Here is a 14,422-nt window from a genome sequence, read left to right on the forward strand (position 1 = left end):
CTTGTATCTAGCAGAGCTGCCCGAGTGTTTATAGTTCCAGTGGTCATCTGTGCGACCCGGGCACGCCGACCGTGTGTGCAAACAGCAGGATCAGGGGTGTGAGAAGTTGTTCGGCAGAGCGGACTGCTCCTCACCGTGACCATATAGACCGACCGCCTGGCAGTGAGGTAATCACCTCTTGCCGGCGTTGACCACCCACGCCGGCTCAGTAGCGTGATGTGTGCAGCAGCTCATACACACTATGCAGCTTGCGAATGCCGGCCACGTGTATAAGTAGCGGGATAGAGGTGTCAGGAATTGTCCGACACAATTAACTACTCCTCACCGTTATATAACATCATTAACCGCTTGGTGATTGTCAGGGGTATACCCTTTACAGGCAGCGAACAGCCGTGCCAGAAAGGCAGACTGTTATATGACATGCGCAACATTACAATCACAATCTGCCATTGTACTATCAAGCACCTTATTTATCTCAAATCTTACAATTAATTGAGTTTAACTGTGTCACTTGATATGATGAAAACATCAAGTTAATTTTTACATATGGGGGACTCCATGTATAATATACAGTTACAGTCCAATGATTAAGGGACTGGACTGAGGCGTTCCAAATTTATCCCACACCTCATTCAGCCAGATTCAGTAGTGGGCACCATCCTTGGAAAAGACAGGGTGGTTGCCTTATATGCATCGTATGATGCATGTGTACTCACAATATTTTAATAAATTTAATAAAGTATAAGGATTTTAGAATTAGTTAAAAAATGTCAACAATTTGTAAATTTAATAAATGCAACTAATTTTAATATTAGTATATATCCACATCTTTCTCCCATCTCCCCTTTCCTTTTTACATAACTCAATTGGTGGTGTACACCTGTGGATACAGATCTGATGAGATTTGACTACGTTCATTCCACATTTTATGCAATAAATATATATACACTGCTCAAAAAAATAAAGGGAACCCTCAAATAACACATCCTAGATCTGAATGAATGAAATATTCTCATTGAATACTTTGTTCTGTACAAAGTTGAATGTGTTGACAATAAAATCACACAAAAATCATTAATGGAAATCAAATTTATTAACCAATGGAGGCCTGGATTTGGAGTCACCCCCAAAATTAAAGTGGAAAAACACACTACACGCTGATCCAACTTTGATGTAATGTCCTTAAAACAAGTCAAAATGAGGCTCAGTATTGTGTGTGGCCTCCACGTGCCTGTATGACCTCCCTAAAATGCCTGGGCATGCTCCTGATGAGGTTGCAGATGGTCTCCTGTGGGATGTCCTCCCAGACCTGGACTAAAGCATCCGACAACTCCTGGACAGTCTGTGGTGCAATGTGACGTTGGTGGATGGAGCGAGACATGATGTCCCAGATGTGCTCAATAGGATACAGGTCTGGGGAACGGGCAGGCCAGTCCATAGCTTCAATGCCTTCATATTGCAGGAACTGCTGACACACTCCAGCCACATGAGATCTGGCATTGTCCAAATTAGGAGGAACTCAAGGCCAACCGCACCAGCATATGGTCTCACAAGGGGTCTGAGGATCTCACCTCAGTACCTAATGGCAGTCAGGCTACCTCTGGCGAGCACATGGAGGGTTGTGCGGCCTTCCAAAGAAATGGCACCCCACACCATTACGACCCACTGCCAAACCGGTCATGCTGAAGGATGTTGCAGGCAGCAGATCGCTCTCCACAGTGTCTCCAGACTCTGTCACGTCTGTCACATGTGCTCAGTGTGAACCTGCTTTCATCTGTGAAGAGCACAGGATGCCAGTGGCGACTTTGCCAATCCTGGTGTTCTGTGGCAAATGCCAAGCATCCTGCACGGTGTGGGGCTGTGAGCACAACCCCCATCTGTGGACGTCGGGCCCTCAAACCACCCTCATGGAGTCGGTTTCTAACCATTTGTGCAGACACATGCACATTTGTGGCCTGCTGGAGGTCATTTTTCATGGCTCTGTCAGTGCTCCTCCTGTTCCTCCTTGCACAAAGGTGGAGGTAGCGGTCCTGCTGCTGGGTTGTTTCCCTCCTACGGCCCCCTTCTCGTCTCCTGGTGTACTGGCTTGTCTCCTGTTAGCACCTCCAGCCTCTGGACACTACGCTGACAGACACAGCAAACCTTCTTGCCACAGCTCGCATTGATGTGCCATCCTGGATGAGCTTCACTACCTGAACAACTTCTGTGGGTTGAAAGCACAACCAGTATTCAAAAGTGACCAAAACATCAGCCAGAAAGCATAGATTCTGCGATGTGGTCTGTGGTCCCCACCTGCAGAACCACTCCTTTATTGAGTGTGTCTTGATAATTGCCAATAATTTCCATCTATTGTCTATTCCATTTGCACAACAGCATGTGAAATTGATTGTCAATCAGTGTTGCTTCCTAAGTGGATAGTTTGATTTCACAGAAGTTTGATTTACTTGGAGTTATATTCTGTTGTTTAAGTGTTCCCTTTATTTTTTTGAGCAGTGTATATATCTACAGTATATATATCTATATCTGCATATAGATATACATGGATATATAGTTATATATATACATTATATACATATAATATATAGTAAATGTGGGTCCAACCAATTTGTATATCTCCACAATGGAGTCCCATTGCATATGACTGACACAGTCAAGATAAAGATACAAATGAATAGGACCCCAACTGCCTCTCCACTGACAGCTGTGCACATCAGGGCTCCATTCTTGTGGTAAATAAGGGGCCCCTTGATAGAACCCACATGTACTATACATTAATGGCATATTTACAGAATACATCAATGTTCCATGTGTCTTGTACTTTTATATGTTTCCATTATGGTTTTAGAAGATTTGGTGTACAAAAGGAATTATTGACCAGAATATTGTTAGATGACTGTTCACAGTATTGAAGTGGAGACGTAATGTCAAGCATATATGGGTCAAGATTTCATCAGATAACAAAGATATTCAGCATACAACAGAAACACATGATACACAAGTCACAGATCTACCGGAACAAAGAAGCTTAAAAAAATGGCATCACAGATAAACAAACAGAATGCAATGTTTTACGCACATAGCTATGCAAATATAGAGCTTAACCAATACACAGCCACAGAATACAGAACTTAACCTGCACACAAACTGCCGATACACAAAACCTTGGATCTTAGGAACTTAGAGTTAAGAGATCCAGCTCCAGTAACATGAAGCCATAGCTTGGTTGGACCCACAAATGATCTTAGTTCTGCTCTGAGATACTTTTCCTTACAGGTAGACTGTGTAGCAAAAAAAGAGCAAATGGCTCAAAAGGTTTTCATCCCTGCAAAAATTCCTATAAACTGTCAAATTATTAGACTCTAGAAACTTGGCAAAAACTAAAAACCCGTTATAACGTTTATATTTCTAATACAAAATAATATACCATTAACTATCATTGTTATCTGCAGATGTGGATGAATGTGCAGATCCAATCAACTGTGTTAATGGCTTCTGTGTTAACACTCCTGGGAGATATGAATGTAACTGTCCACCCGACTTTCAGCTTAACCCTACTGGTGTGGGCTGTGTAGGTAAGATGAAGCCATGAAGAAAGCTACAATTGCCAGGGTACCTGGAAAGATTACTTGTAGGGTTTCATTTCATTTTTTAGAGAATAGGTAAGATTGACAATATTGACCTTTTTTTTCGTGGAACAGTTTGTGTGCATGAGGACATAGCATACTCTAATATCTCTGCATGAAACCTTTAACAAAACAGATAATGTAAAATAAACTCTAGGCCCTTTAAGTGGCATATTTAGCACTCATGTCAAGGATAGGGCTTCATACATGATAGCTGAAAATGCTTGTGCTACTTTCATTTAACTTTTATCTGACTGCTGCACAATAAAGATAAAATACTATGCGATTTAATATATGTTAGGCCTGGGTCTTAATAATAACATATTTTGCCTCAATGACATTGTAAATGATAGTTGGCAAAAATTTTGCAGAGCTTATAAATATATGCACGCCTCTTAATAATACCTGGTGCATTTACTACTTTCTTATTTTTCTTTTTACACCTGATATGAACAATTACTGTATACATCTACACAAGTAGTTTGCTTGCACCTTTAATAAACTTTACCTTTGATAAATAAGACTAAAACTAAGCTTCAAACTTGCCCCGGCCTTGTTACTTGCTTATTCACTTCTATATCACAAGAAAACAAATGTTGCAATTTTTGGCTTCATCTTGAATGCAGAGGTGTAGAGTGGAAATGTCACCCACGTCCAGCTCCAAAGGTGGAATTGTGCATTATTATGAGCTATCTGACAGCATAGGGACCATATATTGTTCTTGCACAGGGGCCCTTTTCTGTCTGTGCATGCTCCTGCTTTGATGTGTTATGTTTTTAAACTGTGCAGTTTCCATCAAAATTAGTCATAAGTTGAATCATAAATATTATCCATTACATTAAGGAACCTTTATGAATAGTTGTGATGGTCAGAAGTTACATACACTGTAAATAGAAGTGTAGTCTCGGCCTTCCGTATTATGGAAGTGTGAATGAAACGTCACTCCAAGTGTAATTCTAAATATAATACAGTATACGATTTGTGTTAGTCATATCTAGTGAAACTGATAGAAAAAAATGATATTAAATTGTTACTTCTATTAAAAGAAAGTATGCACACCTGCTTTAGTTTAACCAGGCATTCTGCAATGCCACGACATACAAAAACTTTCCAACCCTTGAGGAATCACATTGTAGCCAATTTGTTTGTCTTCCTAAACTCAGTCTCTCTCTTTTGCCAGTTCTGTATTTGGAATTGTTTTCTCTTAATGACTGATCTCTTGACCAGTCCAGATGTCATAAAGTTTTATACTAACTGGTTTCAATCTGCATGGAAGCAGACGCATTTGGCATCCTTTTAAAGCTTAAAATTTAATGAGAACATTGTTCAGAAGTTGACCTGGAGTGAAACCAAACTATGACAAATACTCTACTACAGTAATATTATTTATACTCGTACTTTCAAGTATTATGGTTAGCCAGAAAGTCATACAGTACTGTATGTAGAGCTTGTAGACAATCACATCTATTCATTCACTCTAGTATCTAAATAAATAATAAAATGTTCTTCTAATCTTGAAAAGATGTAGATGCCAAATAATAGCTGCAATAAGGAGGTAGTTATTTCTAAACATGGTGGAGCATTCATACGTACATACATTCATAAGCTCTGTAATTCTTGATACATTGTACACTTACATCCTCTGTGTTTCCTCCAAGATACAAGAGTGGGTAATTGCTATCGGAACCATGGACCTCGTGGTGATGGAACCATCTCTTGCAGTACAGAGATTGGTGTAGGCGTGAGCCGGTCTTCATGCTGTTGCTCACGTGGAAGGGCTTGGGGAAACCCTTGTGAGATATGTCCGCCAGTTAACACCTGTAAGAACTGATCTCATGCTTATTTGTTAATATATTATGTTATGTGTTATAAATATTTTACACTTATTATATTGACTTTATTATATGAAATGGGTGAAATTTATGAAACTCTAAAAAAATAGTCTTTATTGCCCATAACAATTTCACATTTTTTGTAGTATTCTTGAAAAATTAAAGTTGTGCTGATATTATTTGCATTGGCAACATAAACAGATTTTCTTTTAGATAGTTTTCATAATAGGGTTAGAGCATTCATTACGAGGGTAAAGGGTTCTCTACAGTTAGAGCAGTCAGACTGTGGAATGCCGACCACAAGAGGTAGTAATGGCAGATAGTTTAAACATTATTTTTTTTAAATAATTTTTATTTATTGAACAGTAAACACATATACTATAATGACCAGATTATGTAGTACAGTAAACATAGATGTACAATCATGGTCAAAGTGGCTGGCTGCTTTTCTCACAATAAATTACATTGTTGGTTATAAATGGTTTAGCAATGGAGAATGTATAAATGGTGGAGAAAGGTTGAACTTGATGTCCTAAGTCCATTTTTAACCTATATAACTATGTAACTATGTAGCTATAAATCTCCAATTATATGTTTTTCACAGAAAGATTGCTAATGTATATAGAATTTATTTGACCTCTTAGGTCTGTTGACTACACAATAAATTTTGTATATAATTTTGCCCTATTCAAAAGTAAAGATATCATTGTAGTAGTGATATAATGTATAAGATACATGTATGTTACCTTGAAACACTAATTTGCATACTAAAGCCCAATTTTTTGTTTTCAGCTGAATATAATACACTGTGCCCTGGCGGAGAAGGTTTTAGACCCAACCCTATCACTATTTTATTAGAAGGTAAGGATTTTATTAAAAAAAAAAAAAAAAACTAATGGCTTTTAAAAAAAATAGGTGATGGTGGCTTCTAATGAAATTATCACTAGAGAATGTGCATGTTTTTAAAACTATAATGTCAAATTAAATAGGTTTTCAAGTACATTTTAGTTAATAGATCTTGGAATAATAATAAGTTTCACAATTGGATGTGTTTAAATAAAATGTTCCTGTGCTGAGATAATCTTATAAATGTATCTCTGCTATGTACTGTGCAATGGCCGTGTCTGACCGTACAGGAACATTGTCTGAAATTCCAAACCAGAGAAGTGAAGCATCTTGGCACTATTATTAAGCCTGGGTGGAGATCTCATTTTTGCATTGCATTGCAAAAAGCATGAAGTTCAATGGAGGAAGAGAGCGGCACTCACCCATTAAAATCACTTTTTTTTCCCAAGTCCTTAAAACATATAGGCAGGGAGAGGAGGTGCGGATGCGGCTTGTCAGGCAACAGCCGTTTCGCATATAAGAAAGCTTCTGGAACATGGTCTGCTCACACTACATCTCCTGGCCAAGGGAGGACCCAAAAGAGAGTATACAGACATTACAGCATGGGATCACAGCTGCGGCTTTCTTTGAGGTAAAGCATTGTTTAAAAACAGGCAGCAAAATCTTTACCTCAGAAAAAAGCAGCTGCGATCCCATGCTGTGCTGTCTGTATACTCTTTTGTTTCCTCCCCTGCCCAAGAGCTGTGATATATCTGGACCATGTTTCTGCACGGTCAGACACAACCATTACACAGTACTATTTCAGCACAAAATCATTTTTTTCAATGCATTCAGTTGTGGAACTTATTTTTATCCTAAGGTCTATTGATTAAAATGTACTTTTGTTTGAAGGACAACCCCTTTAAATTGAGTCAAATGTGAGCAGTAATGATCAGCGAATCAGTTGAATTTCTACTTTGGCAGTTCGTTCAAATCTGACTAAAAATTATGATTTACATCAAAAATTTTTAATGCAAATTGAACATACCTTATTTTTCGCTGATGTCTATCAAGACCCCAGAGCATAATTAACATAGAGCTTAAAAAAAAACAGTAAACTCCCCTTGCCACCACAGCTCCCCGCTCAATCCCTGAGTCCTCTTTACTGTTATCATGACACACATCACATCGTCCTGAAGCTGTAATATCATATAGTGTGTCACCTAAAGTTTTCCTCAGCACGGAAAGCACTGGCACAGAGTGAAGAAAATTGTGTAAGAGGACACTGCCTGCCATTAAGATCAGAGAAGACAGGAGCTAGAGGGACCCAGAAAATCTATCTTTAATCAGATAATTATTGAATAAGACTATTAATACTAGATTATTGAATAAAAAAAATAAAAAATAAAGTTTTTTTTTCTCCCCACAAGCAAAATCACCTATCACCTACCTGCAAGTACCCTCCATAACCCAGGAATGGGGTCCTGTGTGCCTCTTTTAAATGGTACAGTGGTGGATAGCTGATAAGTTTTGATTGTGGGACAACCATTGTAAGACTTTACAAAAGTTTTGTTTGTGATGAGAAAAAGGGGAATTTTTGTTCTTCAGGAAAAAAAAACAGGTATAACTGTTGGACAAGAGAGGTGCTCTTTCTGGAAAAGGGAGAAAAAAAACACAATGGAAAATTCCCTGTTAAGCATTTAAATAACTTTTATACACATTAATCTAACAGGATTTAACTATTTTAACAAAATGTATTTTATTACTTTAGATATTGATGAGTGCCAAGAATTGCCGGGTCTCTGTCAAGGTGGTAATTGCATAAATACATTTGGAAGCTTCCAGTGTGAATGTCCACAAGGTTATTACCTCAGTGAGGAAACTCGTATATGTGAAGGTAAATGAATGAAACTGATTGATGATGTCAAACCTGGAAATCTTTGTTATAGTGCTTTTGGCATCTTTTAGGAACATTTATATCTCATTGATTTTTTTTATCACACCCAGTTTGTAATATACAATACAGTGAACATAAGGCTAAAACAATATTTATAAAATGTCAATTTTTGCACAGAATTATTTGCAAATCCACATCAATAATAATTCATTTCCATGAAGCTTATTTTTGTGTAGAACTTGTCATTTATTGGCCATTTTTTTAATTTACATATCATATTTTTTCTTTATATTAAATGTCTCTTGTATTAACTTTTAGATATTGATGAATGTGTCACCAATCCCGGAGTCTGTGGTCCAGGAGTATGTTACAATACTTTGGGGAACTTTACATGCATATGCCCTCCAGAGTACATGCAGATCAATGGAGGGCACACATGTATGGGTAAGTGGATGAAGCTTCCTCTGAAAATAGCTGAAGATGGGCATTAAAGAAAGAATAAAAAGTAGTGGAGGATTGGTGGAGATCTGCCATTTTTTGAGCATAGAGCATGCAGTATTGGCAAAATGAGTCATAAAATGTTCCAAATAAATTAGAGATGTGTACCATTTTTATGTTTTTGCACCCCAGCCATGAGGTGATATAAGGTCACAAATCCATGATTCACAATCTGAGTACAGATCATGGCATATAGGCTAATAGGCATATATATATGAGATTGTTGTGTTTGGATCAAAAGACCTGCAGTCATCCCATATATCATTGCCCATATGCAGTCGGATGTGTGAAATAAACCTTAGGAAGACCATGTCATAAACCATGTCTGACAAGATACTACCAAATTTTAATACATTTGGTACAACTTACATCACCTTATACTTTTATGTATTCTTGGACACTAATGATAAATTTCTCCAACTACGTAGACCGAAGTTAACTTATTCTATGGCTTTTAAGGGAATGTGTCATCAGGCTTTTGCTGCTTAATCTAACAGCAGCAAAATATATCGCAAGTGAGTCTGATTGCTGGGATGTGCCACTTACTGGGCTGTGTTGTACTTTCAATCTAATCAGTGTTTTATCAGCAGGAGATTATTACTGCCTGACTAGGTCTCACATGCTAATCTGTGTAACTCCGGCCCCACCATTGAATAGCATCTTGCTGATAATGTATAGAATACACAGAAAGCTGTCAATCAGTGGTGTGGGCGGGGTTATACACAGCTCAGCATTCTGAGAACTGCTATATCTACAGCAGAGAAAAGAGGGATTCTATCAAAACTGCAACAAGCAGCCCAGTAAGTGATACATCACTGGAATCAGGTTCCCTTGCCCAGATTACATAGCACTACCTACTGACTGATTCCCTTTAACTATAATTTTCTATTTAATCAATTTGAGCTTGTTCATTTATTTATTTTGTTATGTAAATTCACATATTAAAGAGTATATCTACCTAAAAAGTATGTATGCACAGTACATAGAAGCAGAATGTAAATTCTTAAAAAATACCAAAAGAATTACAGGAGTGAAAAGTGTAGCTAAAATAGTTATTTTGATTCATTGTAAGACAAGTTTATGACCTGTTCTTAACTTCAAGATTTGTTTCTATGACGTATGTAAAAATGTGTTGTCTTTTATTACAGATATGAGGAAGAGTTATTGTTACAGGACTTACAATGGAACCATGTGTGAGAATGAACTGCCTTTCAATGTCACTAAAAAGATGTGCTGCTGCACATATAATATCGGCAAAGCGTGGAGTAAGCCTTGTGAACCCTGTCCAACTCCTGGAACAGGTACAGAATATGATGTAATACGCTGTTTCTGCCTATCTGACGCTAACATTTCCACTCTTCATCTTCGCTGTTCTGGCCCTTCTGAAATCTCCTCTCCCCTTCATTATTATTATGTTATATGGACTAAGTAGAATGAAATACTATCTTTATCTTCTAAGTGAATATTAGTATGATGTATAGCATAGCATGGCAGACACTGTGCCAAGATATATATTGATTATGACGCTGTTGAATGCAGAATTGCTGAAAACCAATTGGGCTCATGTACATGACAAAGACCATTGCATGGAGGCTATCTGACTTCTTGGTAGAGTGCCACATGGCCTCCGTGCAGTGCTGCAGACTGTGTCTAGGGTAAAAAAAATCTTAATTGTGTTCTAGTGATGAGCGAGTATGTTCTGTTAACCCTTTCGGCGAGCATGCTCAGGTGCTTGCCGAGTATCTTCAGCGTGCTCGGGTGTTATGTTTTAGTCAATCTGTGTGCATGATTTGCGACTGTTTGACACCTTTAATACACGTGAGGAATGCTTAAGAAACAGGCATTCCTCACACGTATTAAAGCTGTCAAATAGTCGCAAATCATGAGCACGGAGTGACTCAAACATAACACCCGAACATGCCGAAGATACTCGGAAAACACTCGAGCTTGCTTGTAAATTTCAAGTAACGAGCGTGCTCGCTCATCACTATTGTGTTCATATTTCTACAGAAAACCCTCAGTGTGAAATGGAAAGCATAGGGGTAGAGTAGATGTCTCATTGACCTTTTTGACAGGTCCATTGAGTCATTATAGCTGTGTTTAAAGGAGTTTTAGGCTATGTGCCCACGATGCAGAAATGCTCCGGATTTTTTCCTGAGCGTTTCTGCATCTCCCAGCCAGAAAAAACGCATGCGGATTGTACATGCGGATTGTACATGCGTTTTTCCTGCCAGGGACAAGCGGATGTGAAGCGTTCTTCACATGCATTTCCGCATGCGGGTTGTCAAGCGCTTTCCAAGCGATTTTAGCATCACTTGGAAAGTGCTTGACAACTTGGTCACACTATATAAATCCATGCAAACAGCAATAATTTATATAGTGTGACCGTAAAGAACAGTAAAAAATAAAAAATAAATCTATACTTACCATCTGATGGCCCCCGGAGTCTTGCTTCGGTCCGTCCTGGCTTGCCGGCAGCTCGCAGTACACTACACTGAAGGACCTGCCATCACATGACTAAATGACGTCATCACAGGTCCCTCAGTCCACCGCGATCTGCCGGCAAGCGAAGACAAGGAGTCCGCGGGCCATCAGAAGGTAAGTATAATATTTATTTTTTATTTTATTCTTTTTTTTACAGGTTCTATGGTACCCGGGTCTGGAGGAAAGTCTCCTGTCCTCCACACCTGGGTACCATCCGCACATTGAAACGCATGGATTCCGCATGTACAGATGCAGTGATGCGGATTTCATGCGTTCCAATGCAAATCAATGGCGGCAAAAACGCAGCACTTACGCAAAATAATTAGTAGTGCTGTGTTTTTTTCCGCAATGATAATCCGCAGCGGAAATTTCCGCAGCATGTGCACAGCACATGCGGATTATCATTGGGGAACATGGCAGACCTTCTACCAAGCGTTTTTTAAGCGTTTCTGCAGCGGAATTGCCACTGCAAAAACGTTTAAAAAATGCATCGTGGGCACACAGCCTTAAGGAGAAAAATTCTGAAATTGTCATTTGACAACATATCTTCTAAACTTCCATTGTTAAAGTCTGTTCTTGCTAATTCCCCAAACAAATTACCTGTGTGTGTAGGTTATAAGAACGTAAATGAATACATAAATTTATTAAGCAAAGCGCTGCTCTGTTGCAGAGCAAGCCACTTTGTAAGTGATATGCAAAGGATGCTGTAAGGTCGTCTGGGCGGGATGGAGCACTTCTACTATTTCAGCTCCCAGGTGCATTTTCTGCAAAACTCGACCCTCCATTATGTGATTTTGGTTAGATAGCACTGGTCCACATGTCAATCACAAAATGTAGGGTGGAGTCAGGCTGAGAGTGTGAGAGCTGGGTAGTGGAAGTGCTCTATCCCGCCCAGAACACTTCCAGAGCCATTTACATATCGCTTCTAAAGTGGATTTCTCAGCAATAAAGCAGCGTTGTTATAAATTGTTCACTACACAATGTTATGAATTCACTTGTGTTCTTATAACCTACACACACACGTGCACTCTGTTTGGGGTGTTAGGATAAGGTGGCAGATTCTTTTAAGCTAAGTTCACACTTTTGTTTTTTGAACACACTTATTTGCAATTGATACATGGAGAGTGGATAATTGAGACAAACATTTAGAAAAAAAAAATTGTCCCCAAAGATATATCGAAATCAAAATAAGTGGTTACAGATTGAAAGATTGCTGCATTTTACACATCGATTCTCCAATTTCAAGGTATTGTGCAATCAGAAAATGACCTATTTTTTCGGTCAGGTTTGTATGTTGAGTGTATTTTTTGCATGTTTTTTTAATTTTCCATGTCATTATCTACTTTTAAATATTCAGAAATACTAGACTCATACTTCTTGTTTTTTTCAGTAGTCACATGGACATAGGCTGTAATAGACTGACTGACTCAGTGGGTTATAAGGGGGGGCTTTTCTAAGCGTGCACTGATCTGGGTAATGGTCATTGTGAAGGGAAATGGAGGAGGTGACCTCTGACATCATCTATTGTTAATGGCAGATCTGTGTTATTTGCTGAATAAAAGGTGTTACCTTTCATTGTAATCCTGGCTGTAATGATAATGACTGCTGAAAAGTCTTCTCAACAAAAAATAAAGTATGGGTTTAGTACTGAGCTTTGTTCACACAAACAGATAATCATTAAAACAATGAACGATAGGATTGTAACTCACAACTAGCAAATGATGTTAGACAACTGTTTACATAGGCTGAGAATCATGAATGAAATGATTGAATAGCAATCGATACATTGTAATATTCAATTTTGTGCATTGTGTTCACACAGACAGATAATCTGAAGTGTTGTGGCGTGCAACATTAAAATCCCATTAGTGATACAAATTATTTTAAATTCATGAATTCATATCGTATTGTATGAACATTCCAGTTGATACTGTACAAAGAATAGCAAAGTGAAAAATTTTTCAGCAATCATGAATATTTACTTGTTCCAATACTCCAACTGCTACTGAACTATTTATTGCCTTGGAACACAATCGACCAACCAATGAACCAATCACTGAAATCCATACCTATTTAGACTTGAATTTCCATTCCTCCTCAAATTGTTGAACAAGTGAACAATCTCCATTTACATTACACAATTTTTGAAAGTCGAACAAGAATTTTATTTCTGGCCTAAACTATTTCATTGATGGTAAAAGAGCATATTAGGACACATCGTTCTGTTGCTTAACCCATTCACATTACGCAATTATCGTGAACAATAGGTCATTAACGTGAGAATCTGATAGATTGGCCAGTGTAAATGCAGCTTTAGGTTAGTGGCCATTGGAAATATTTCAAGATTTCTGATTTATTTATATAGATTATAATATGGAGAATTGAAAAATACAATTATCAAAAAAGTTTTAAAAAATAGGCCTAACATAAAAATCTGATTTAAACAATGGGTCATTTTCTGATGACACATTCTTTTTAATGTTGTCAAACAGATGTTGGTTACTTCCAAAAATATTTGGATTAAAATGATACAAACTAAGAGGGGAAGTTCTGATCCATCCTTTCATTTGTGTTTGTTTCTATGTTATTTTATTTATTTACAATGCTCAGCATAAAATGCACCCCCTTTTAAAAAGTAAGATTTTGATCAATATCTCACTGAACACAAAAACAAGTTCCAAAAGACAGAGTTTCAAAGAATATTTTTCTAGCCCATAATATGAAAGTAAGGTTAATAATATATAACTTTTCTTGTAAAATCTTCAGTTTTACTCAAATTAGTTGATGCAAAAATTAATACACCCCATATAAAAAATATTGCATTTAATATTTTGTATGAGCTCCATGATTTTTATGGACAGCACCAAGACTTTTAGGCATAGAATGAACAAGTGAAGACATTTTGCAACATCTATCTTTTTCCATTCTTCATGAAGTACCTCTTTTAAAGCCTGCATGTGGATGGAGAGAGATGCTCAATTTATCTCTTCAGAATTCCCCATAGGTGTTCGAATGGGTTCAGATCAGGAGACATACTTGGCCACTGAATCACTTTCACCCTGTTCTTCAGAAATGCAACAATGATCTTAGATGTGTGTTTTGGTTCCTAGTCATGTTAGAAAAGTGCACATCTTCCAAGGGCACGGAGTGATGGATTGGAAGCATCCTCTTTCAATACAGAGCAGCACATCTGTGAATTCATGATACCATCAATAAAATGTAGCTCCCGGACACCAGCAGCACTCATGCAGTCCCACATAAGG

General features: G+C 37.9%; 1 protein-coding gene across 1 annotated transcript in view; it reads left to right on the forward strand.

The window, feature by feature from the left end:
• The window catches only part of FBN2 (fibrillin 2), a 406,583-nt gene that overhangs the window by 299,345 nt on the left and 92,816 nt on the right, over window positions 1-14,422 (forward strand). The window contains exons 36-41 of the mRNA XM_073676558.1: window positions 3,450-3,572; window positions 5,282-5,443; window positions 6,248-6,316; window positions 8,052-8,177; window positions 8,496-8,621; window positions 9,824-9,976. Coding sequence (XP_073532659.1) covers window positions 3,450-3,572; window positions 5,282-5,443; window positions 6,248-6,316; window positions 8,052-8,177; window positions 8,496-8,621; window positions 9,824-9,976 — 759 coding nt within the window. The remainder of the gene's footprint in view (window positions 1-3,449; window positions 3,573-5,281; window positions 5,444-6,247; window positions 6,317-8,051; window positions 8,178-8,495; window positions 8,622-9,823; window positions 9,977-14,422) is intronic.

Source organism: Phyllobates terribilis, unplaced genomic scaffold, assembly GCF_046119375.1.
Source record: "Phyllobates terribilis strain yellow unplaced genomic scaffold, ASM4611937v1 Scaffold_1__5_contigs__length_1240528914, whole genome shotgun sequence".
NCBI lineage: Eukaryota > Metazoa > Chordata > Amphibia > Anura > Dendrobatidae > Phyllobates > Phyllobates terribilis.